This window comes from Mus caroli, chromosome 11 (genome assembly GCF_900094665.2).
Source record: "Mus caroli chromosome 11, CAROLI_EIJ_v1.1, whole genome shotgun sequence".
Lineage (NCBI taxonomy): Eukaryota > Metazoa > Chordata > Mammalia > Rodentia > Muridae > Mus > Mus caroli.
The window spans coordinates 115,367,635-115,389,976 of NC_034580.1; the positions used below are offsets into that span (position 1 = coordinate 115,367,635).

Consider the following 22,342-nt stretch of genomic DNA (forward strand, 5'->3'; position numbering starts at 1 on the left):
TGGCCCTACTCAGGCCGGTTTTCTGCTTCCCTAACTAATGCAGTCTCAGGTCCCGCGCGCAATTGGATTGGAGCAGAAGCTGTGTTCCACTCACCAGATCTTAAGATCCTGTGGCGGGTGTTGTGGGTAGCTGGCGCGTGTCAGCCGACCCTGCACCCTAGCTACCCCGGTGCTGTTCTCCATTGTCTTTAAACTCACAATCCTCTTCCCTCTGCCTTGAGTCCCGGGATTACAGGTCTGCATTACCACACCATATTGGAATTCAGGTTATCATGTAGTCTGGGCTAGTCTTTATTTAACTCTTGAGTCTTCTATCTCTACCTCTCAAGTGCTCAGTCCAGCCCTACAATGTTGTTTTGAAACATGTTAATGTTAAGAACATTTTTCTCATCAGCAATTGGAGGCAGTGAACAAATTCATTAAGGAAAGCAAGATCCTCTCTGATCCTAACATCAGATGCTTTGCAAGATCGCTAGTGGATAATACTCTGCCCCTGCTGAGGATCAGGTCTGCTAACAGCATCCTGAAGGGAACGGTGACTGAAATGGCTGTCCATGTGGCAACCATCCTCCTCTGTGGACACAACCAAATTTTGAAGCCCCTGAGGAACTTGGCCTTCTATCCCGTCAACATGGCGGTAAGATCACTTCTTCAGGGCTTTGTCCCCAGGGAAAACAAACCTGGTGACTTAGGAACTGTTAAAACTATCTGTCTTATTGATTTTAATCTGTCTGCCCACAGTGGTGGTACAGACTCCTAAGCACTGTGTTAGGCTTCTCTCTCTTTTTCTCTCTCTCTCTCTCTAATTATTATTAGATATTTTCTTTATTTACATTTCAATGCTATCCCAAAAGTCCCCCTATACTCTCCCCGTGCCCTGCTCCCCTACCCACCCACTCCCACTTCTTGGCCCTGGCATTCACCTGTACTGGGGCATATAAAGTTTGCAAGACCTAGGGGCCTCTCTTCCCAATGATGGCCGACTAGGCCATCTTCTGCTACATATGCAGATAGAGAGTTCATATTGTTGTTCCTCCTATAAGGTTGCAGACCCTTTGGGTACTTTCTCTAGCTCCTCCATTGGGGGGCCTGTGTTCCATCCAATAGATGACTGTGAGCATCCACTTCTGTATTTGCCAGGCACTGGCATAGCCTCACATGAGACAGCCATATCAGGGACCCAATGGCATGAATACAATTGAAAGGGGATTTGTATTTGTCAGATAGCTGTGTGTGATACAGTCTGGGTAGCCCTACAATGGAGAGGCTGAGAACCCCATAGCTGTTTAGTCCCCTAGAGGGTTCCTGGAGACACTCTGTCAGGGATAGATGGCAGCAGGAGCAAGAGGAAGATTAACTCAATAGTAATGTACACACAACAGATGACCTTGCCCGCAGGAAGGGAAGGCAAAGGAGCACAAGGAACTCTTCCTGGACCTCCTTAATGTAGAAAGTAGGGTGGGTGTTCTCATTTCAGATACCCTGAGTAGGGAATCCTTCATAGGTATGCCCAGCAGTTTATCTCCTAGTTGATTCCAGATCCAGCCAGATTGACAGCCAAGACTAGGCATCATAGGCATCCCTGAGGCTGCACAGTCAATGCCCTCCTTGCTTTGTTCTGACTGTACGGATGTGTGTTCACTTGTTATGACCTGTCCTGCTTCTGGGATTTCAGAATGCTTTTCTTCCAACAATGCCTGAAGACCTGCTAGTTCACGCCAGGACTTGGAGGGGCCTGGAAAATGTCACCTGGTACAGTAAGTGCTGGCACCATGCTCTTCTGATAGAAGGACACAGACCTTGGGTTGTGCTTGGGGGCCACATTTGCCTTTTGTGGCTTACAGGACCCATGCTCTGCTCCTATGTCTGAGTCTAGAGGAAGCCCTTTGCAGCATTTGGTGCACTCTAGAACATGCATCTGAGAAAAGAGGGGACTCTGAGCTACACTGAAGTTCAAATAAAGACAAGGCTGAAATACAGAACTGGAAGGCAAAATCATGTAGCCCAAGGCTTTGTGTGGATTTTGCTGTTGCTTTGAGTAAATAATCTTTTTAAAATATTTTAAATTTTGTCAGACAGCAATAATAAATCCAAAGAAAAGAAAGGTGGAAAATACTATCTACCATGCTGCTGAATTCACTGTTTGTGAACTAGTGATCTAATTCATCTAATTTATCTTTGCTTTCTAAAACTAAGTTCAGACATTTTCACTGAGCACATCCATCATCCACACTACGCATATATCACATACTTCCTCACAATTTACCCAACAGCTCAAACTTCTAGGGAGGTGCGAAGGCTGTGTCCTACTTGATCAGGAGCAGAGAGGGCAGAGAGTAGGCCCCAGTGGGTGACCCTAACTAGCCAATGTGTGTCTTGTTCTTTTAACAGCTTGTCCCAGAGGCCATCTATGCTCTGTGGGAGAGGTGAGTTTTGGTGCTTGGAATAGAGTTTGGTGAGATGGATCCCCAGAGGGCTGCTGGTTGGGATAACTGCATTTTCAGACCACACAGCAGGGGTTAGTGACACTATTGAACGGGAAAGACATCCCATAGTTGGCCCATGGAAAGGATGGAAGGGAATCACCATCCTGGACTACCCAGGCTTTTGCCACCCCAGGCACTGTGCCTGCTAAGCAGCAGGCTACCAGGCTGCAGTAACACATCGTTCATTAAGGACAAGTTGTGGAGGGGACTGAGGCAAACAACCCACCAATTCTGAGACTTACATACTTCCTTGTCCATGGAACGAGGCAAAAAAGGATTCTTTCCCAGATGGACCCAGGTTTTGGGGGGTCTATGACTGCTTTGGTATGCTGTGGGCCATGTGTCACACAGTTCAGAGCTATACCATCTAACTTTTTAAAGAGGTCCTTGCAAATAATGTTATGTTGGATTATTTTTAAATCGCCATCATATATTTAAAAAAAATTAGGCTGAAAGTGAGTAATGCTGCTTTTTACGGTGTTAGATATTACAGCCCTAAGACGAGTGCACAGGTACAAGAAAGGAATAGACTTGTGTGCTTCAACTTTTCCTATACTGTGTCAATCAATTTGGGATTCAAACTCAGTTTTATGTCTACTTTTCATAAAAGTTTGCATTTCTATTACCATACTTAGGAGTGTCCACCCTGTCCCCATTATCACTCCTCAGAATTATATGCACACATAGGAACCATCCCTTTCTATGGCAGAGCAGGGTTGTTACACAGCAGCTCTTATGCATAACACAACACTGTGTTCACTCTAGTGTGGCAGACCAATGCAAGAGAGCACCTGTCTGGACTGTGGTCTTCCAGTCGGAGGTCTTAATCACACGCCGCATGAGGGCTTCAATGCTGTCAGGTACATAAGCTGCTGCTTCCCTGCTAGGAATCAGCCCTGGACTTCAGCACTGCTTCTACTTTTTTTTTTTTTTTTCTCTAAACTGTCACTAACTTGTGCCTCAGACACTATTGTCCTTTTGGATCTATGTCATGCATGGCATCAGTGCCAAAGTCCCTGTCATTGGGAAATTGTAAGGTGCTATCACTGGTCCTAAATGCAACGTGGCTGGCATATTAGCACTTACCAATACTGATATGTTCTGTGGGTCCTGGACTTACTCCTTGTACAGATATTTTTCTATAAGCAGATGCCCTGACTTGGGAGGACAGTCAGGTCCAACACACTGAGCCAGCATCTGCCAATCTCTGCACATGCCACCTAACTTGAACTTGTAACCCATCGGCCTTAGTTCTCTCTCATCTTCCCAAGGGGTTTTGTTTGTTTTGTTTTGTTGGTTTTTCCAGACCAGGTTTCTCTGTGTAGCCCTGGCTGTCCTGGATCTCACTCTCTATAGACCAGGCTGGCCTTGAACTCAGAAATCCGCCTGCCTCTGCCTCTCAAGTGCTGGGATTAAAGGCATGTGCTAGTACTACTCGGCGTTTATTTTGTTTTTATACATAGGATCTCACACTATATCCATGGCTGTCCTGGTACTTGAGTATTCAGATTACTGGGGCACATCATCACACGTGGCTTTTTGTTTTTCCAAATGTAAGGAAAATAAGCGGCACACAATCAAGCTTGCCAAATATTTCCATGCCTTGGTTTGTGTGAGGGGGAGGTTCTAAGACACCCATGACATTGTAAAATCCTTAGTAAAAGCTGCCTGATACGTAAAATGACACAGGAATTAGACAGAATGCTACTCCTGTTCCCATGTGCTCACAGTCGACTAGACTGCCTACAAGGCCAGATAGGTAAGTCTGACCCCACACTTCTGACACAATTTAGCTCATTACTCCCTTCTGATTGATTGGTGGGGCCTGTCTACAGCACAATATGTTCTGGTATAGTCAGAGCTGCTTATGTCCAAGCTGAAGGTCCTTGACATGCAGTATTCTTGCAACTGAATGTACACACTGTATCTCCCACCTACTACATATGATGCAAAATGTTCTACCAGACCTTGGATCCCAATTATTGGGAAAATGAGAAGTACATGGAAAATACAGGCATGGGTGCAAAATATTCTGAACTCTAGCTGCCCAGAGACGATTGCAAGCCTCTTCTCTGATGCCTTCTTGGGGGTCAGCAGCAGCCATTTTATGCAGCCACATTAAGCTGAGTCTTAGGTTGTTGGCTAGCCAGAAGGGAGGTCTGTAAAGTTATATAGGCAGGCATCCCAGGCCAAGGAGGAGGAATAGGAGAAAGGAAGATGAGGAGGGGGACGATGACAATGATGACGATGACTTTTAATGTTTCCTCGGCGAATGGAACCCTATCTCCAAGCCCTGAGTATCTGAGACATCACCCTAAAGCTTGGAAGATTAGCCTCTTTTAATGTTCACCTTGTCTTCTCTTCCTTTCCAGAAACAATGAGGATAGAACGCAGACTGGCCACGTGTTGGGGGACCCACAGTCCAGTGGTGTAGCAGAAGTATCTGACCGAGGGCAATCCCCAGTGGTCTTTATTCTCACCCGGCTACTCACTCATTTGGCTATGCTTGTGGGAGCCACCCATGATCCCCAGGTACTTGTAATAAGCTGCTGCTCAGAGTTCTCTTGAGCTGCTAGAGAAGACCTTGCTATTGTTTCCTGCCAGCTCTAAGCCTGCTTTCCAGTGCCTGTGGGTTACAAGTGTGCTGCTCATGCTTAGTCTGTCAGGTCATAGAAGCCTAATCTCCAACGTGGCATGGAATGGGATAAGAAGCACTTTTCAGATTATGTAAAATCCATTTCTTTTTTTATTATTAATATTTTTCATGGTGCTCTAGAGCTAAGAGTTCTACCATGGAAAGATATAGAGTCTGGTTTTCTTCTTAACTGATACCAACTAGATTTTTGCATTATGAGACTCAATGTCACCTGTACACAATGTGTAAGGATGTGATGATGAAGTTTATTTTCAGAGAGCAGCACAGAGAAGCTAAGGCCATGTATGCTCCATCTCTACCATATGAATACTAGCTAAAAAGGACAAAAAGTTCAAGGCTGATGTTTTAGATAATCCGACAGCCAGCTTATGCCTGTTCCTTCTACCATCTCTGTTGCTACATCATGCTTAGAAGTCATCCTCTGACTTGATGCTGGTGTCTTGCTCTTCTGCCCTCTCCTGGGCTCACCATTTCCACTATATATGAGATTTTCTGAACGTTTTGTTTCATTACTCCCAGGCCCTGACAGTTATCATTAAGCCTTCGGTCCAGGACCCACAAGGCTTCCTACAGCAGCACATACAGAGAGACCTGGAGCAGCTAACCAAGATGCTGGGCAGGAGTGCCGACGAGACCATCCATGTGGTCCACCTCATCCTGAGCAGCCTGCTCAGGGTGCAGAGCCAGGGTAAGCACAGGGGGAAAGAGCTATGCTAGGCCCAGGACTCCTGAAGGAGTGGGAACCACAGACTTGAGAATAGCCTGTAATCTAGCACTTTGGAAGATGAGGCATGAGGAATATGAGTTCTTGGATCACCTGGGCTTCACAGGAAAAATCCTTTTTTTAAATAAAAAGAGAGGGGATGGGAGAAACAGAAGCCCAAACTCCTAGCAGGCTGAAGAAATTGCTCTGTTCTCAAATCACCATGCACAAGGTCCTGTGACCTTTGGTACTTGGGAGTATTTACACACAAGTGCAAACCTATTGTGTTGGAGAAACATGCCAAGCAAGAATCACACAAGAATCAGTCATTAGCCTTGCTTCTGATTTTTATGAAAAAGTCCATGGTTGTAAACCAGTCTCCTAGTTGACCATGGACCGTGTCCATGCACACAGTTTCTCCTAGTTGACCATGGGCTGTTTCTGTGTACACAATTTATTTGAGAAAAAGCCAGCACTGCTCATTGAGCTGACAGTTGTGTTCTAAGCATTTAAATCTATCAAGAAAGGACATGCAAGATGATTTGATAAATAGCACTGAAGATGGCATTAGTTTTTTAAAAAGATGAATTTATTTTATGTGTATGTGTGCCCTATGTTCATGCACACCAGAAGAGAGAATCAGAGCCCATTACAAGTCACCATGTAGCTATTGGGAATTGAACTCAGGACCTCTGGCTACGACTCTTCCAGTGTTCTTAACCACTGAACCATCCTCCAGTGAAGATGGCATTGTTGTTTTTATTTTTATTTTTATTTTTGTTTTTTTGGTTTTTCGAGACAGGGTTTCTCTGTGTAGCCCTGGCTGTCCTGGAACTCACTTTGTAGACCAGGCTGGCCTTGAACTCAGAAATCTGCCTGTCTCTGCCTCCGGAGTTCTGGGATTAAAGATGTGCACCACCACGCCCGGCTAAGGATGGCATTGTTAAGAATGACTTTTCCTTAACTGCAAAAAGAACAAAAACCTTTTTGATTTTGGTGGTGCTGGGGATTAATGCATGGGGCCTTGAACATGATAGGCAAACATTCCTGTCCAGCTGAGCCAAAGAAAGTCCTGCAAAGATCTTTTAAAACCATCAGTGGGAAAACAATGGTATCATGTATTTTAAGGTAGGGGCACACACCTGCTCAGTGCATGTGTGGAAGTTGAGGACAACTTTTGGGAGTTGGTTCTCCATCTAGTTGAGAGAAGTCTCTCTTGTTATTGCTGCTGCTCTGCATATTCAAGGATAGCTGGCCTGTGAGCTTCAGGCATTCTCCTGTCATTGCCACCCATCGTGCAGTGCAGAAATTACAGGTGCAACCCACTACACCAGGTGTTTGTGGGTCCTGGGGATATAGCTCAGGTTGTCAGCTCTTACCCACCACCCCAACCTTTTTAATTTATTATATATAAGTACACTGTAGCAGTCTTCAGACATCCCAGAAGAGAGTATCAGATCTCATTACGTATGCTTGCGAGCCATCATGTGGTTGCTGGGATTTGAACTCACGACCTTCGGAAGAACAGTTGGCAGACGCTCTTAACTGCTGAGCCATCTCTCCAGCCCCCGACCCAATCTTTTAAAATAAGATACTAACAAGAAGAAAGGGGCTGCCTGCAAACTGAAATCCCTGTTCTAAGGCCTTCCTCCCCAGTCTGCATTCATTACAGGAATTTGCTATTTAGTAAAACCTCATTTCATTGAAAGCCTGTTAGCATCCTTGGGGTACTTAGGAAAGTACTTCCTCCATATTGAACTCTCTATTGGCACTTAACTGGTACTTACTGTATGCAGGATGCTATGGCTCTTATTCTAGGGCAACCCACACATTCTTGTTTCATTTGTAGGGGTGTTAAATTTTAATGCAGAATTGTCAACCAAAAGATGCAGAAACAACTGGGAGAAGCATTTTGAAACTCTTCTGCTACGTGAACTGAAGGTAAGCTGTGACAGTTGCTTAGCACTTCTGTCTAGGATAAGAGTAGGGGTCTCCCATTCATCTGCTGAGTAATCTTTACCCATCATCCCTGGGGAGGGACTCCTCTGAGCCTCAGGCTTCACTGCCCTCAACCTACAGCTTGCTTGTCATCACTCTAGAGAGCTGCATGTGAGAGTATGAAGCAGAACTACTACCCTACAGAGAGACCCACTCGGATGCACAGTGGTCAGAGATGAAATACTCTTCTGTCAGAGAAGAGCACTGCTGAGGGGAACAAAGCATACTAGAGATAAAGAGGGGAGGTGGAAGGAAAGCAGTGATTGTGGCATCTTAGTCCTGAATCCCCTGTATTCAGGGGGGAGGGGGGACAAACCCTACAAGGAACTGTTAAGTTATAACAGAAAGCAGCAGCGGGACAGGCAAGGTAGGAGGGTAGCCACAGCCCATGTGCAGCAATGTCTGAATTCCAGAATTCTGTTTCATTCTCTTCATCCAGCATCTTGACAAAAACTTGCCAGCTATAAATGCTCTTATCAGCCAAGATGAGCGCATCAGCTCCAACCCTGTGACCAAAATCATCTATGGGGACCCAGCAACCTTCTTGCCCCACTTGCCCCAAAAAAGTATAATTCATTGCTCAAAGATTTGGAGCTGCAGGAAGAAAATCACAGTGGAGTACCTGCAGCACATAGTGGAACAGAAGAATGGCAAGGAAACTGTGCCTGTCCTCTGGCACTTCCTCCAGAAGGTACGAGGGACTCCTGCTTGACCTCACAAAAACAGGAAGCCCTGAACCTCTGCTCAGAACACTGACTCCAAGGGCCAAAGTTCTGAGTAGTTACAAGTGGTGTGGCTCTAAGAGAATATTAGTAGCAGGAAACTCAAGAAGGCCTTTGCTGTCTCAGGCCCTCTGAAGCATAGTCACAGGCAAAATAACACATAGGTCAGTCAGTAGTCATCTGAAGAGAATTGAGGGCCAGGAGGCCATCTGACCACAAAGGATACAGGTCATCTGCAGTGTCTGCAGTGACAGCAAACATTATTCAATGCGTGAACGTTTGTAACTGTTAGATCATCTAGGCAGAGTCTGAAGCTGGGAATGTGGGCTGGAGTAGGTTGGGAAGTTCTGAGGTGCAGCAATCCTGTCGGACCCAGGAACTCAGTTTCTGTTATCCACTGGAGTGCTGGTCATGGTGATCTTTGAGGTTACCCTGAGCACCAGTGTTGGGTATTCACAAAAGTAACTGCCTCGTGTCAGTGCTGTGACTTCTCTCAGGGTGGTTTTGGCTGAGGTAGCTTGGGTCTGAGGCTTTGGAACAATGACCACTGATGTCTGTTTGCTTCCAACAGCTACTCACATATCCAGCCAGTCACACAAACACAAGAGACCACTTCTTTATCTTTTTAAGAATTTTACACATTAATGGAGTTCATTGTGACTCACGGAATGCACTGATGAAGCCCAACCTTCCTTCCTACCTCTTCCCTCCATCTGACGCTCAACAGATGGGCTGAGAAACTGTTCCAATCACCGTCTTTCTGTCCACATGGAGCACACTGAGGCAGTCACTGGAGAACAGTGGAGAAGAACGTGGTTACTATCCCACCTCTAAGCCAGCTTCTTTAAGCTCAGACATATGACTGTGCTGTAGTTATCTTCCTGCATCTGACTTATTTCACTTATTAAAGTAACCTCTTGGGGCTGGAGAGATGGCTCAGGCGTTAAGAGCACTAGCTACTCTTCCAAAGGTCCTGAGTTCAATTCCCAGCACCTCACGGTAGCTCACAACCACCTATGATGTGACCTGATGTCCTCTGCTGGCATGCAGACAAGTATGCACAGAGTACTTCTATATGTATGATAAATCTTTCAAATAGATAAGTGACCTCTTAGCCAACTATAGCCATTTTCCTTTGGACTGCAGGGGTTTATTCATCTTAAGCCCAGTGGATGAGTGTCTTCCTTTGTGATATACACCACACACACACTCTGCTAATGGGCATCTAAGTTGAAACTCTTAGCTGTTGTCACTGAAGTCACAGAAAGCATGGGGGTGCACATGTGTCTTTGGTCTACTGAGTGTATAACCAGAAGAAAGGCTAGACTGTTTGGTAATTAACACTTGATTTTTTGAGGACCTTCCCTACTTTGCCATAATAGCTGTTCTAATTTATGTTCAACTAGCAATGCTATTCCTTTTTCTCCACTTCCTGGCCCCCATTTGACACTGGCTGTTTTTATCACTGGCCTTCTGCCTAGGGGTGAGATAGAATTTCAGTATATTACTGATTGGTTTTTCCTTGATAACTAATGATACTGGACATTTCTTCAGGTACTTGTTGGTCATCTGTATTTCTTGAGAAGTATCTATTCAGTTCATTTACCCACTCTTAATGGAATTGTTAGGCTATTGTTTTTTTTTACATACTCTGGACGGAAGCCTTTTTTGGGCTAATGGCAAGTCTTCTGTAATTCTCCTTTGCCCCTGTTGAATGGTTCCTTTGTTGAACAGAAGGTTTTTAGTCACTTGTGTCAATCGGTGCTTTTGGATTCCTGTCCAGAAATGACTCTTCACTCCAGCACATTTCCCATTTTCCTCTGGCAGTTTTGGGTCTTACATTTAGGTATTTGATCTATCCAGGGTCGATTTTTGTATTGGATGAGATAGGATTTAACCCTCAAGGCAGTTCTTCCCACTGGATTTTGGCACACAGGTTTGGCTCTGGGTTCCAGGGCAGAGTGTAGAAGAGTGTAACCCTGCAAGCCATTTGTAGGTACTTAGAGAAAGAATGAGTTGGCCCTTTACCTCTTTCCAAAGTCTATGGTATAAAATAAAAACATAGAAAATGGAACAGCGAGCAGACTCACTCAGCAGTATCAATCCCCCAAGCACCTACAAAATGTCCAAGCTCACTAGCATTCCTTAGGGAAACAGAGGCATCACTACTAAACCATCTTCCTTTCTGCAGGAAGCAGAACTAAGGTTGGTGAAATTCCTGCCTGAGATATTGGCTCTGCAAAGGGACCTGGTCAAACAGTTCCAGAATGTCTCGAGAGTGGAATACAGTTCCATCAGAGGCTTCATTCACAGTCACAGTTCAGGTAAGACTCTATTCAAGCTCTAAACGTAAGTGTTCAACAGATAAAGGGATGCGGGCTCAATAGCAGGTCACTGGGCATGAGACAAAGAGACCCTAGTTCCAGCTAGCCAAGCTGCAACAGGAAGGCAGAGCTGCTATGGGTCAGAACAGGGCTGTATTGTTGTCACAGTTCTTCTGAACTGCTCTGCTCAACAGATGGGCTGAGAAAGCTGTTGCATGACCGAATCACCATCTTTCTGTCCACGTGGAATGCACTGAGGCGGTCACTGGAGACCAATGGTAAGTATCCTCCTCCCTCCAGCAGCGTCACAAGAGAATGTGCTGTGCACATACTGCTCCGAAGCTCAGTGTTGCCCGTCACACCCAGCACCATGCAAGCTCTCTAGGTGTCTTCAGATGGGGGCTCTCTTAGTTAGGGTTACTATTACTGTGATGAAACATCCCAAAAGCAAGTTGGGGAGGAAAAGGTTTATGTGGCTTATTTCTTCCTTAGCATCGTATCATCAAAAGAGGTCAGGACAGGAACTCAAACAAAGTAGGAACCTGGAGGCAGGAGCTGATGCAAAGGCCATGAGAATGAGAATGTTGATGCTTCCTAGCTTGTTCCCCATAGCCTGCTCTTATAGAGCCAGGACCACCAGCACAGGGAATGCCCCACCCACAATGGCTTATCTCTCCCCTGTAAGTCACTAATCCAGAAAACGCCCCACAGGCTTGCCTATAGCCAGCTCTTACAAAGGTATTTTCTTACTTGAGGCTGCCTCTTCTCTGATGACTGTAGCTTGTGTCAAGTTGACATAAGACCAGCCAGTAAGCACAGAGGGTCTGGGAGAAGTATGGTGGCCTGACAGCCTTCGTCTTTTTAAATCCAAAAACTGGGTTTCAAGAAAGATCTGGGATCATTGAACACTTGTCAGCATTGAACACTTGTCTGGTTAAAGACAAGACCTTAAATAGGCTCCCTGCTCTATTAGATTGGATGACCATGTCTGTGTGCCTCTTTTTCCCCTCACCTTGATGCTACAGCTAAGACTGCATGGTGCAGCTTACCTGTCTGTTAAGGAATGATCTCGTCATTTCTAGGTGAGATCAAGCTACCAAAAGATTACTGCTGTTCTGACTTGGATCTGGATGCTGAATTTGAGGTCATCCTTCCAAGGCGACAGGGCCTAGGCCTCTGTGGAACTGCTTTAGTCAGCTACTTGATTAGCCTACACAATAAAATGGTCTACACGGTGCAAAAGTTTTCCAATGAAGACAACAGGTAGGTGTACAAGCCAAGAGAGCATGGTGTTTGCCTGTCCCTAGGCTCCTGAGCCTCCGCACCTTCTGTTCTTTCCATGGCAGAGCCTCCCTTGGCCATTCTCTCCAGTGTGGCCCATAGATGTGCAGCCTACACCTGTTCAGACCATACAGGCTGGAACAGGGATGTCCCTATGTGTCTGTTCTCCACATCCAGCATGTGCCTTGTCCCTCAGCTATTCTGTAGATATCTCTGAGGTTGCTGACCTGCATGTCATCAGTTATGAGGTGGAACGGGATCTGAATCCACTGATCCTCTCCAACTGCCAGTACCAAGTGCAGCAAGGTGGGGAAACCTCACAAGAGTTTGATCTAGAGAAGATCCAACGGCAGATCAGTAGCCGGTTCCTACAGGGCAAGCCCAGGCTGACGCTCAAGGTAAGCAGAGTCTGCAACTAGCTAATGTGCTTAGTTATGTCAAAAGTAAGGTACCATTGGGGTGTTTGGGGGGACACCAGAGTGCACTGCACCACCCACAGTCTCAGCTACTTCCCACTCAAAGTATGCAAGGCCACAGTTCCATGAGCCTCCTGGCTGTGGTAATCTCAAGCTCTTTGGACCCTCTGCACCTCAGTCCCCTGGAGACATTCTCCAGTCTCTAGGGGACTTAGCATTTGGGTTTTCTGCCATTGTTAATAGCACCACCAAGAAACTCTGCCACTGTTGCCTTGTTCCTCAGCACTCTATGCCTGAGGGACCAGTGTGTGCGCTCTGTGTCCTCACCTTTAACAGCCATGGCATACCTGTCATTTTAGCCATCTGACACAATGTTTCCTGGGTTCTCTATGTTGGACGCCCTGCATGGCATCTCACTGCCTCGCTTCACTCGGCACAGAGGCCTGTGGCTCCAGCTCAGGTTTCCAGTTACCTTAACTCAATTGTCTGCCTTCACACATAGGGTTTCTGCCACCTATTGAATGAACACAGTGTCAGAGCCACACTCTGTTCCTTTATCTGGACTGCTGGAGATCCTTCCAGTCCACTTAAGTACATTGCATGTAGGTTTATTTATTTCCATAGGCATCCATAAGTTTATCATATAGCTTACAGTTAGGCTTGATCCCAAAGCTATTTCTGATTCCCTCTGACAGCCCTGCTATCTCGTGCAGTGACTCCCTTGGTGAATGAGCTATCCTCCTACACTTGGCCCTCCTGGTGCCCCTTGCACACTCAGTGTGCTGCAGTGTTTCATACAGCAGGATCTCTGAAGCCACTGTAGCAAAGCTTCACTGTTGTGTCACTGTTTCTAAAGATGGCATCTTCAGCATAGACATCCTGGGGCAGCACTGCGGGCTTTACCAGAAATGTCTTGAATAGCTGGGTGCTGCTACTGAGTCACTGAGGGAAGATGTGTTTGCCATCTAGTGAATATACCCACTGTGGATTTTATCTCTAAAACTTTCTCTCTCCCTTTAGGGAATACCCACCCTGGTATACAGACGGGACTGGAACTATGAGCATCTCTTCATGGACATCAAGAACAAAATGGCACAGGTGCTCTTGATAGCCCTTGTCTCTTGCTGAGAGGCTCTAGCTACTAAAGACAGCTCCAGCTGCATCACATCTACTGTGCACACTGGTATCTCAGTGTCTTCATAAGAATCCTGAGACTCCTGTGAGTCCAGTGCTTTCTACAAAAGGAAGCGGGACAGCAGATCACCAATTTTTTTTTTTAGCTGATTTTAAATATACTGACATCTTATGGGACTGGTTTCTTGGTAATATATCACAGTTATGTGTGCTGTGGCTAAACAGCCAAAGAACTTAATAGTGTTGTTTTGAGGTTCTATAAGTTTGTCTATGTCTGTGGAGTCTGGAGTGCTGCCTGCACTTAGTACATACCAAGCATCAGGCTAGTGCCTTCTGGAGAGCTTGTCCCAGCTCTAGCTTCAGCAGCGACAAAGCTAATCTCTTCACAGTTGGTGAGAAACAAGCCCAACCCTAACCCCAACTTTCCATTTTATTCTCCAGAGCTCACTCCCTAACTCAGCAATCAGTGCCATCAGTGGACAGCTACAGTCCTATAGTGATGCCTGTGAAGCCCTGTCTATCATAGAAGTCACTCTGGGTTTCCTGAGCACAGCTGGTGGGGATCCTGGCATGGACTTGAATGTGTACATCGAAGAAGTCCTACGGATGTGTGATCAGTCAGCTCAGGTCTTAAAGGTAAGCACTAGTGCCAAGCCTGGTGGTATTCCTGGTACTCAGGAGGAAGAGGCAGGGAGATTGCAACTCCCAGGCCAGCCTGGGCTATACAGTAAGTTCCATGCCATACTAGGCTTCTGAGTAAGACCATGTCTCAAAAGAGGGAGGGGAGTCCTGTTGGAAAGTGTCGCATGGGAATCAGCATGACCCTTGCCAAAAGCCCCTGCTTACTTCCTAATTCCACCATGCATTAATGTAGGAATTCCCCAAAGCAGGAAGAATCAAGAACATTGCTCACACAATCAGTCTGCCCTGTACACCGTATACTTGGATCAGTAGACTGACACATGCTCTATGATGTCATCTCTAGGCAGGGCCCACCATCTGTGAGCACTGCAACTGTACAATGTGTGATGTCATGAAGAGAGTCAGGCATAGGTCACTTGAACTTGTGGATAAGTGTCTCATGACAAGGGAACTAGAATGAGCTCAAGACAGAAATGGGGGAATGTGCCTATGGTGTGGCATTTGGATTCCGTGATGCACATGGATGACGCTGTTTCTTTCAGGCCTTCAGTAGATGTCGGCTGAGACACATCATTGCTCTCTGGCAGTTCCTATCCGCACACAAGTCAGAACAGCGGCTGCGACTGAACAAAGTGAGTCTCACCTCTGCTTCCACTGTGAGGCTGTGGCGGCACTCTTCCCGGGCCTTATCTCTCTCTACCCACCCTTGTCCATCCTTCATTTCAGGAACTATTTCGGGAAATTGATGTGCAATACAAAGTGGAGCTCAGCGCACAGCACCAAAGACTCCTGGGCACATTCCTGAATGAGGCAGGCCTAGACACCTTCCTCCTGGAGCTCCATGAGATGATTGTGCTCAAGCTCAAGGGCCCCCGGGATTCGAACAGCTTCAACCCCAATTGGAGGTAGGGCGTTGTACAGCTGCTGGCAAATGTCCCATTGCCTGCCGGTGGCTTCCCCTAGGCTTGAAGGTAGTCCTGCCTTATCCAAGATCCTTTTTCTGCTAACTCTCCATGCCTTTGGTACTTTGTAGATTTGGTTTGCTTTGGTTTTCAGTTTTTCAAGACAGAATTTCTCTGTATAGCTCTGGCTGTCCTGGGACTCAACTCTGTAGATCAGGCTAGACTCAAACTCAAGAGATCTGCCTCTGCCTCTGTCTTTCTGCCTCTCTGCCTCTGCCGGGATTAAAGGTGTGCACCACCACAACAGGCTTCTTTGGTTTGAGTATTCTATTTGATTTTAATCCTTTATAATTAAAAGAAAAAAAAAGTCAGAGGTTAGGGGACATGGCCCAGTAGGTAAGAGTGTGTGTTGTTGGGCTAGAGAGATGGCTCAGCGGTTAAGAGCACTGACTGCTCTTCCAAAGGTCCTGAGTTCAAATCCCAGCAACTACATGGTGGCTCACAACCATCCATAAAGAGATCTGACGGCCTCTTCTGGTGTGTCTGAAGACAGCTACAGTGTACTTAAACTTAGAGTGTGTTTTGTACAAGTGTAGGGGCTTGTGTTTAGATCCCAGGTACCCACATCAAAACTTGAGTGTGTATGTCTGTAACTCAGCACTGGGTATATGGTAGGGACAACCAGCAGATTCTGGGAACTCACTGGCCAGCTGACAAAAACAAAATCAAGTCCCAGGCCAGTAAGAACCTGTCTCAAAGAAATAAGATGCAAGGTGGCAGAGTAAGACATAAAATGTCACCCTTAGGCCTCTGGACACACATGGACAAACGTGCACACATGTAACATATCACACACACAAAAAAGGCAAGCAACCAGGAAGGCAGACTGGGGATGTAGCTCACTGATAGAGTGTATGCAAGGAGCCCTGGGTTCATTCCTCAGTTCTGCATAAATGGGGCATGGTGACACATACCTATAATCACAGCACTCAGGAGTTTAGGACTCAGGTCCATCATCAGCTACATACACAGCAAGTTTGAGGCCAATCTCTGGGCCACATGAAAACAACAAAACTCATAATCTCATGACAAGTAGACTTATGTAAAAGCCACCCCAGTGTGTAAAGGCACACAGTTAGCCCTCTCTGTCAAGTCTGTCAGTCTCTTGGTCCAACACCAGCATGTTCTTTTCATCTGTACGTCCTGACTCTGAGGCACTTAATGGCTGGGCACATTTTACACTCATCAGCTATTTGTGTATGGCACAATGAATTGCCTCTTGATAATCGTTTTTGCTTATTTGGGGGAGGGCTGCTTATCTTACTTTTAATTCTTACTGTATGTATTTGTGTGTTCTGCCTGCATATAAGTCTGTCAACACTTTAGTGTCTGCTCCCTGGAACTGGAGCTATAGAGATGGTGTGAGTCACCAGGCGGGTGCTGAGAATCATTCCCAAGCTCTATGAAGAGCAACAGTGCTTGTACCTCCCAAGTCATCTCTCCAGCCCTGTCTACTTATCTCTTAACAGTTTGAAAAGCTCTGTGTATAGAAAGAAACTAACCTTTCCTCAGTATTACAAGTGTTCTCGAGCTTTTAGTTTTATGAAGTAAACTCTGATAGTTTTTCTTACAAAGCGTCTACAGAGAAAAATACAAGCAAGAGTCTGCTTTATCATGTCTCAGTTTATAAAACAGCCCTCTGAAGGCAGGCAGTGGTGGTGCACTAGGGAGGTAGAGGCAAGCAGATCTCTATGAGTTCAAGACCAGCCTAGTCTACAAAAGTTCCAGGACACCCAGGGATACACAGTGAAACCCTGTCTTGAAAAAACAAAACAAAACAAAAAACCAACAGCTCTCGGGCATGGGCTCCCAGACCAGCACAGGAGCTCAGCCCTTGGCTGACCTAAGATTCTCAGCATGTCTGGTCTTGGCAAGCATCTTGGTCTCTCTTGAACCACAAAGCACGACCACTGGCTGGGCTGTGATGTTACAAAAACTCTCTCTTGTTCCTTGATTTCACAGCCTCAAGGACACTCTAGTAAGTTACATGGAGACTAAAGACAGTGACATCCTTTCAGAAGTGGAGTCCCAGTTCCCTGAAGAAATACTCATGTCCAGCTGCATCTCAGTGTGGAAAATAGCTGCTACACGAAAATGGGACCGCCAGTCAAGGTAGAGCAGCTCAGCCTTCAAACCCAGCTGGAAAGGAAGGTCTTCCTCACCTCCCTCCACAGCTCCCAGTATGGGCTGTGGCTTTTGTGTGAAGGAAAGTGTGGGCACAGACTGGATTCAAGGCCTACACTCACCCTACAATGTGATAGCTTTTTCAAAGCCAAGCTGTTTCTGGATCATGTGCCTATTCCAAAATTTCCTTAAGTATGATGAATGATTGTCAATCAACTGCCTCATGAACATTCCAGAAGGAACAAGAGAACTGCACTAAGGTCACACCCAATACTGATCCTTCTGAAGACTGACTGCCTCTTACCTCAAATACCATGGCCACCACTTTACTGCATAGAGAGAAAAAACTCAGGGTAGTCAGTTTTTAAAAATTTTTTACTTATGTATAGAAGGACCTCAATTTATTCTTTTTCCCAGTCCCTTAATTTCTAAGTAGTATACTCATATCCCTTGGTTTGCAAGATGCATGAAAATTGCCACACTAACCCAAGGAAATCCAAGGTGCTGATAAAAGCTGGAAAGCCTCATGAGCAACCCACCACAAGCCACTGCCAACCACTCACTGGGAACACTGGACAGAGAGTGAAGAAGGATGAGTCACTGGTGAGCTGGTGGACAGAGTGAAGAAGGATGAGCCACTGGTGAGCTGGAACTAGAGTGGGCTGTGAAGTACTTGCCTACCATAGCAAAGCCCTGGGTTCTCTCCCCAGCACTGCAAGTGGGAATAGGGACAGACAAACAAAGCACTTTCCAGTTCTCATGTCTTGAGATTTTAAATGAAGATGTGTTAGTGTAAGCTCAGATCCGAGGTATTTGGGTGCTGGGAACATGGCAGAGCCCTTGCCTAGCATCTGTGGTGCCCTAAAGTCCAATTCCTAGCACTGTTAAAAAGAAAGGTATTAGGATCACAGTGGTGATCTTTTATTCTAAACTATGAGAGTACCTGTCCTCGGATGTCTGCATCCCAGGTTTTTGCGGGTACAGGGCTTAATGAACTTGCCAACTTGGCCTTGGAGCTCCTGTGATCCATCAGAGGGCAGCTCAGCCCCACACTTCTTGCTGTAAGGACCCTTCTGGCTTTGAACTAGGCATTATTTTTTTTCTGTCATGAGGAATTTTTAATTATGATGTTTTATTTTGTATGCTCTGCTTTTAAAGTCATAACTGTCTGTGTAGTATTACCCACTGTGATGTACAAAATGCATGGATCTAACATTTGTAAACTGCATCATGTTTACCATACCTATTTTAATAAACTTGAATTTCACAGCTAAGAGTCCTGTTTGGGCTGGGCAGATGCTTGGTGACTGAGGGCACTTGCTGCTGAGCCTGACACCTTGAGTTCAGTCCTTGGGACCCACATGGTAGAAGAAAAGAACTGGTTTTCCAAGTTCTCCAAGCATTTGCATGTCCATGCACAAGTACACTCACGCACACAGTTTCTTTCGAAATGGTTTTAGTTTTCTGTGACAGTGTTCCTGCTGTAGTATCCAGTAGGGCTCGGAACAAAGCCTACTCTCTAGATTAGCACATGGGGTGATGCGGACTCTTGTTTATGATAGAGACAACACTGCTCAGAGTCTTCTGCCAGAAGGAGCCTCCCTGAAAATATCTACCAGCAAATGAAGATGAGCTGAGTTCATGAACTGGGCTGTGGGTAAGGAAGGCCCTTAGGAATAGGAAACAAAGGCAGGGAAGTGAAGCCTTTCCTAAACCATTGTGAGACTTGCTATTTGTTAGCTGAAATAGCCATGAGCTTCTTCAGCTAACAGAAAGTTCCAGTGGTGAACAGTCACCACGAAAGCAGTGGCTCAGAGGGCTCAGCCAGGACACACTGTGACCCAAGTGCACCAGGTATGAGCAGGAATATCTCTCATGTGCTGTTGTGTGACGTCCTGGAGAGATGTGAGCAAACATCTAGTTACCCAAAAAAATATGTTGGGAAAAAAAAAACACAGAAATGGCTCCAAATAAGTCTAGCTTAGTCAGGTACAGGGCACAGGTGACTCAAAAGCTGAAATGCTCAACCCCACTTGGGTACAGGTTATGAAAGCTACACCTTGGGGCTCCCTGACCCACAAGTCTCTTCTCCCCCAGCTTACTGCTTATGTAACCTTGGAGTCAGTCAATAAGACTTGGGATTTCTGGGCTTTCATGCCTAGTAAGTTGCTCCTGAGCTTTGCTTGCTCTGCCTCTCAGGAGCCAGTGCTTCAGTTAGGAGCAAATATCTCCACAGAAGATGGATAGTGTTGAAGGTCAGGCTGCAGAACAACTGTACCTGGAGAGGTGATTGCTGGCCTCAGGAGAAAGCCAGAGGCTCTGAGCTGAATACCAAGCAAGCAGCCACCAGCATCAATACCACATTCTGCGTGTTCGTTCCTGCTCCTTTAGTTTGCTACATAAATCTCGGCACGAGCATTCAGAACCTACATGCAGCTGAACAATGAGCATGAATACATCACCTTCCTCCTGAGAGCAGTGCTGGCAACTCTCGCCTCTGGTACTCTGGTACGGCACACCCAGAACGTTTCAGAGCCACCTGGGGCAAGAGTGAGGAAGAGCAGGGGTGCAGCCTTACAGCAGCCCCATGCTCTGGGGCTCTTCCTGCTGCGCTTCTCTTCCCACATACACATATCAATCAATACCTCAGCCATAACCTCCTCAGAATCCACAACTTCTGTCCCATCTCCATTGGTATGAATGGCCCCCAAATACCAAGCCCTGACCACTCTCCAACAAAGCCAGGCTGGCTTACCTGAGTCTGGGTGTTGCCTCTCCTGTCTGCAGGCTTGATGACTACAGGCCAGCCACTCTTTAAACTGCAGTTTCTTCCTCTGCAAAATGCCTTGCCCATCTGTGGTAAAGTAACACAGGGCAGATAAGCAATAGCACAGCAGCTGGTGCACAGTGAGCTCTGGAAAACCCAGCTGAAAACCTGCTGGCTTTCAAGTCCTGTCGGCTGTGTTACAGGAAGCCTTTCCCAAACCACATGCTCTAGTTTGGTCTAATCTACTCTTTTATACTTTCCTCTTGAAATGTACATACACATGACATAGCTATACACTTCTCTGAATTCTCCTAGGACTGTAAGCCAATTGCTACCTCAACCTTAGCTGATGCTGTAAACACTCACTTGCACTCTCACCACACTCACCTGCACTCACTCACACACCTGCACTCTCACCACACTCACTTGCACACTTTGCTCACCCACACACTCCCACGTCAGGACATTTATACCTTTGTTCCCTCTGCCTGCCACATTCACACTCTTTCTTCTTTGTCCTTTGCATGGATGATGATGAATTCTAACCATTTCCATCCCCATTGCCTCGCTCATCCCCTTCCTCCCCTACTGAAACCACTCATCCCAACAAGGGCCCTCCTACTTCCTTGTGTCTTGTGTGTGTGGCAACAGTGGCCACACCACTGAAGAAAGTGACAATCTACCCCACGGTAACCATTAAATGCCAAAGTCCTTCAGGGAGCTGTGGGACAACTTTCAGGTCTCCCAAGTCTCACACAGGCCATCCCCACCTCCAGTTCAAAGTCCTCTTCCCATATTTATGATTTTTCCCTCACAACAGCACAGCACAGTTGTACATACTCTCCCATTTTCTTGTTCTGGACTCAATGCCAGCGTTTCCCAGAACTCAGAAGGAAGAGATCCGTAGGAACTGCTGGTCTAAGAAATAAACTATGAACCATCCATCTCTAATACCAGAGAAGGTACCTTAGATACAATAAATCTCTAAGAAAACAAAAACAAACAAAAATGAACTACAGTCTGCTGAGCTCATGTCATTGAGAGGGAGGGATACACATCAGGTAAGGCCCTGGGTCCTAAACGGACAGGATGGGCATTTGGGGGAAGAGACCTATACTAGAAACAGACAGATTGGTCCTCATTAAGTACTCACCCAGCAGGAAAGGAATGAGGCAGACTAATGCAATCAAGAATATAAAAACTACAGTTCTGCACCAAATCGTTGAGCATAGCCAATTTTGCGTTTTGTTTGGGGTTGACACCCCGTAGTGCCTAATCTTGTTTGTGGACTTGGCTATATCTGGAATGAACTAAAACCTAAGGGTCCAGATACCTGCCCTCTATCTAGGACACACCTTCTGGTGGCAGCCTGTATAAAAAGACATGAAAGAAGGAAGCTTTTGTTTTTTGCCTGCTTATGGCAAGCTCTAAATCCCCTTTATGTATTTTCTATCGGTTCTCTTCCTCTAGAGAACCCTAACTAACGCACGCGCGCGCACACCCACCCTGGTCTGCAGGATCCTTTGTTTTTGTTTTTGTTTTTTCGAAATGGGGTTTCTCCGTGTAGTCCTGGTTGTCTTAGAACTCAATTACTGTAAACCAGGCTGGCCTCGTATTCACGGATCCACTTGCCTCAAATGCTGGAATTAATGGAGTGCGCCACCACGCCCAGGACCCTCGACTTCACTGGTTTTTGAGTTCTTATTTCGGACTAATTTCTCACAATCGGTACAACTGAAAAATCTATGCTGCAAAGGTGTCTCAAATTTCCGAGGGTTTTCTGCTCCGCAAGCGCGTGCTCATATGCAATGTGTCGATGTGCGGACCCGAACCTGGCAGTAGTGGAACCACGTTAACCCAGGGCTCAGGGCTCCGTGTGTGCGAGGGATGCAACTGCTGGTCAATCTTTTCAGAGCGGGGCCGAGGCTGCTGGAGGGCTGGAGGCGCCAGGTAAGGCGCAGAGCTGGGCTTGCATTTCCCAAACCTGAACACCAACCCACCTAAGGGACGGGACGCCGGCGTCTGAGAAAGTCGAGCGGGAAGAAGCCAGCGTTCGCCGCCCAGTGCTGCTGTGACAGCGGCCCCTGGTGGCAGCCACCTCAGCTGAAGCGGAGGGACGCTAACCGA

The 22,342-nt window shown here is 46.3% G+C and overlaps 1 protein-coding gene and 1 long non-coding RNA gene across 7 annotated transcripts in view; one reads left to right on the forward strand and one right to left on the reverse strand.

The window, feature by feature from the left end:
- Window positions 1-18,722, forward strand: part of Rnf213 (ring finger protein 213) — a 103,213-nt gene extending 84,491 nt beyond the window's left edge. For all 6 annotated transcript variants that reach the window (XM_029483690.1, XM_029483686.1, XM_029483687.1 and 3 more), the window contains 17 exons: window positions 395-637; window positions 1,676-1,757; window positions 2,392-2,426; window positions 3,252-3,346; window positions 4,859-5,018; window positions 5,662-5,830; window positions 7,695-7,786; window positions 8,283-8,534; window positions 10,757-10,889; window positions 11,084-11,167; window positions 11,972-12,152; window positions 12,367-12,568; window positions 13,607-13,684; window positions 14,162-14,356; window positions 14,905-14,994; window positions 15,089-15,267; window positions 17,287-18,722. In XM_029483690.1, coding sequence (XP_029339550.1) covers window positions 395-637; window positions 1,676-1,757; window positions 2,392-2,426; window positions 3,252-3,346; window positions 4,859-5,018; window positions 5,662-5,830; window positions 7,695-7,786; window positions 8,283-8,534; window positions 10,757-10,889; window positions 11,084-11,167; window positions 11,972-12,152; window positions 12,367-12,568; window positions 13,607-13,684; window positions 14,162-14,356; window positions 14,905-14,994; window positions 15,089-15,267; window positions 17,287-17,440 — 2,424 coding nt within the window. In that variant the 3' untranslated portion in view covers window positions 17,441-18,722. The remainder of the gene's footprint in view (window positions 1-394; window positions 638-1,675; window positions 1,758-2,391; window positions 2,427-3,251; window positions 3,347-4,858; window positions 5,019-5,661; window positions 5,831-7,694; window positions 7,787-8,282; window positions 8,535-10,756; window positions 10,890-11,083; window positions 11,168-11,971; window positions 12,153-12,366; window positions 12,569-13,606; window positions 13,685-14,161; window positions 14,357-14,904; window positions 14,995-15,088; window positions 15,268-17,286) is intronic.
- The window catches only part of LOC110304765, a 35,219-nt gene extending 12,886 nt beyond the window's left edge, over window positions 1-22,333 (reverse strand). The window contains exons 1-3 of the long non-coding RNA XR_003838020.1: window positions 22,216-22,333; window positions 20,204-20,302; window positions 9,266-9,355 (exon numbers count right to left, since the gene is read on the reverse strand). This is a non-coding gene — a long non-coding RNA (uncharacterized LOC110304765). The remainder of the gene's footprint in view (window positions 1-9,265; window positions 9,356-20,203; window positions 20,303-22,215) is intronic.
- Window positions 22,334-22,342: the final 9 nt, after the last annotated feature.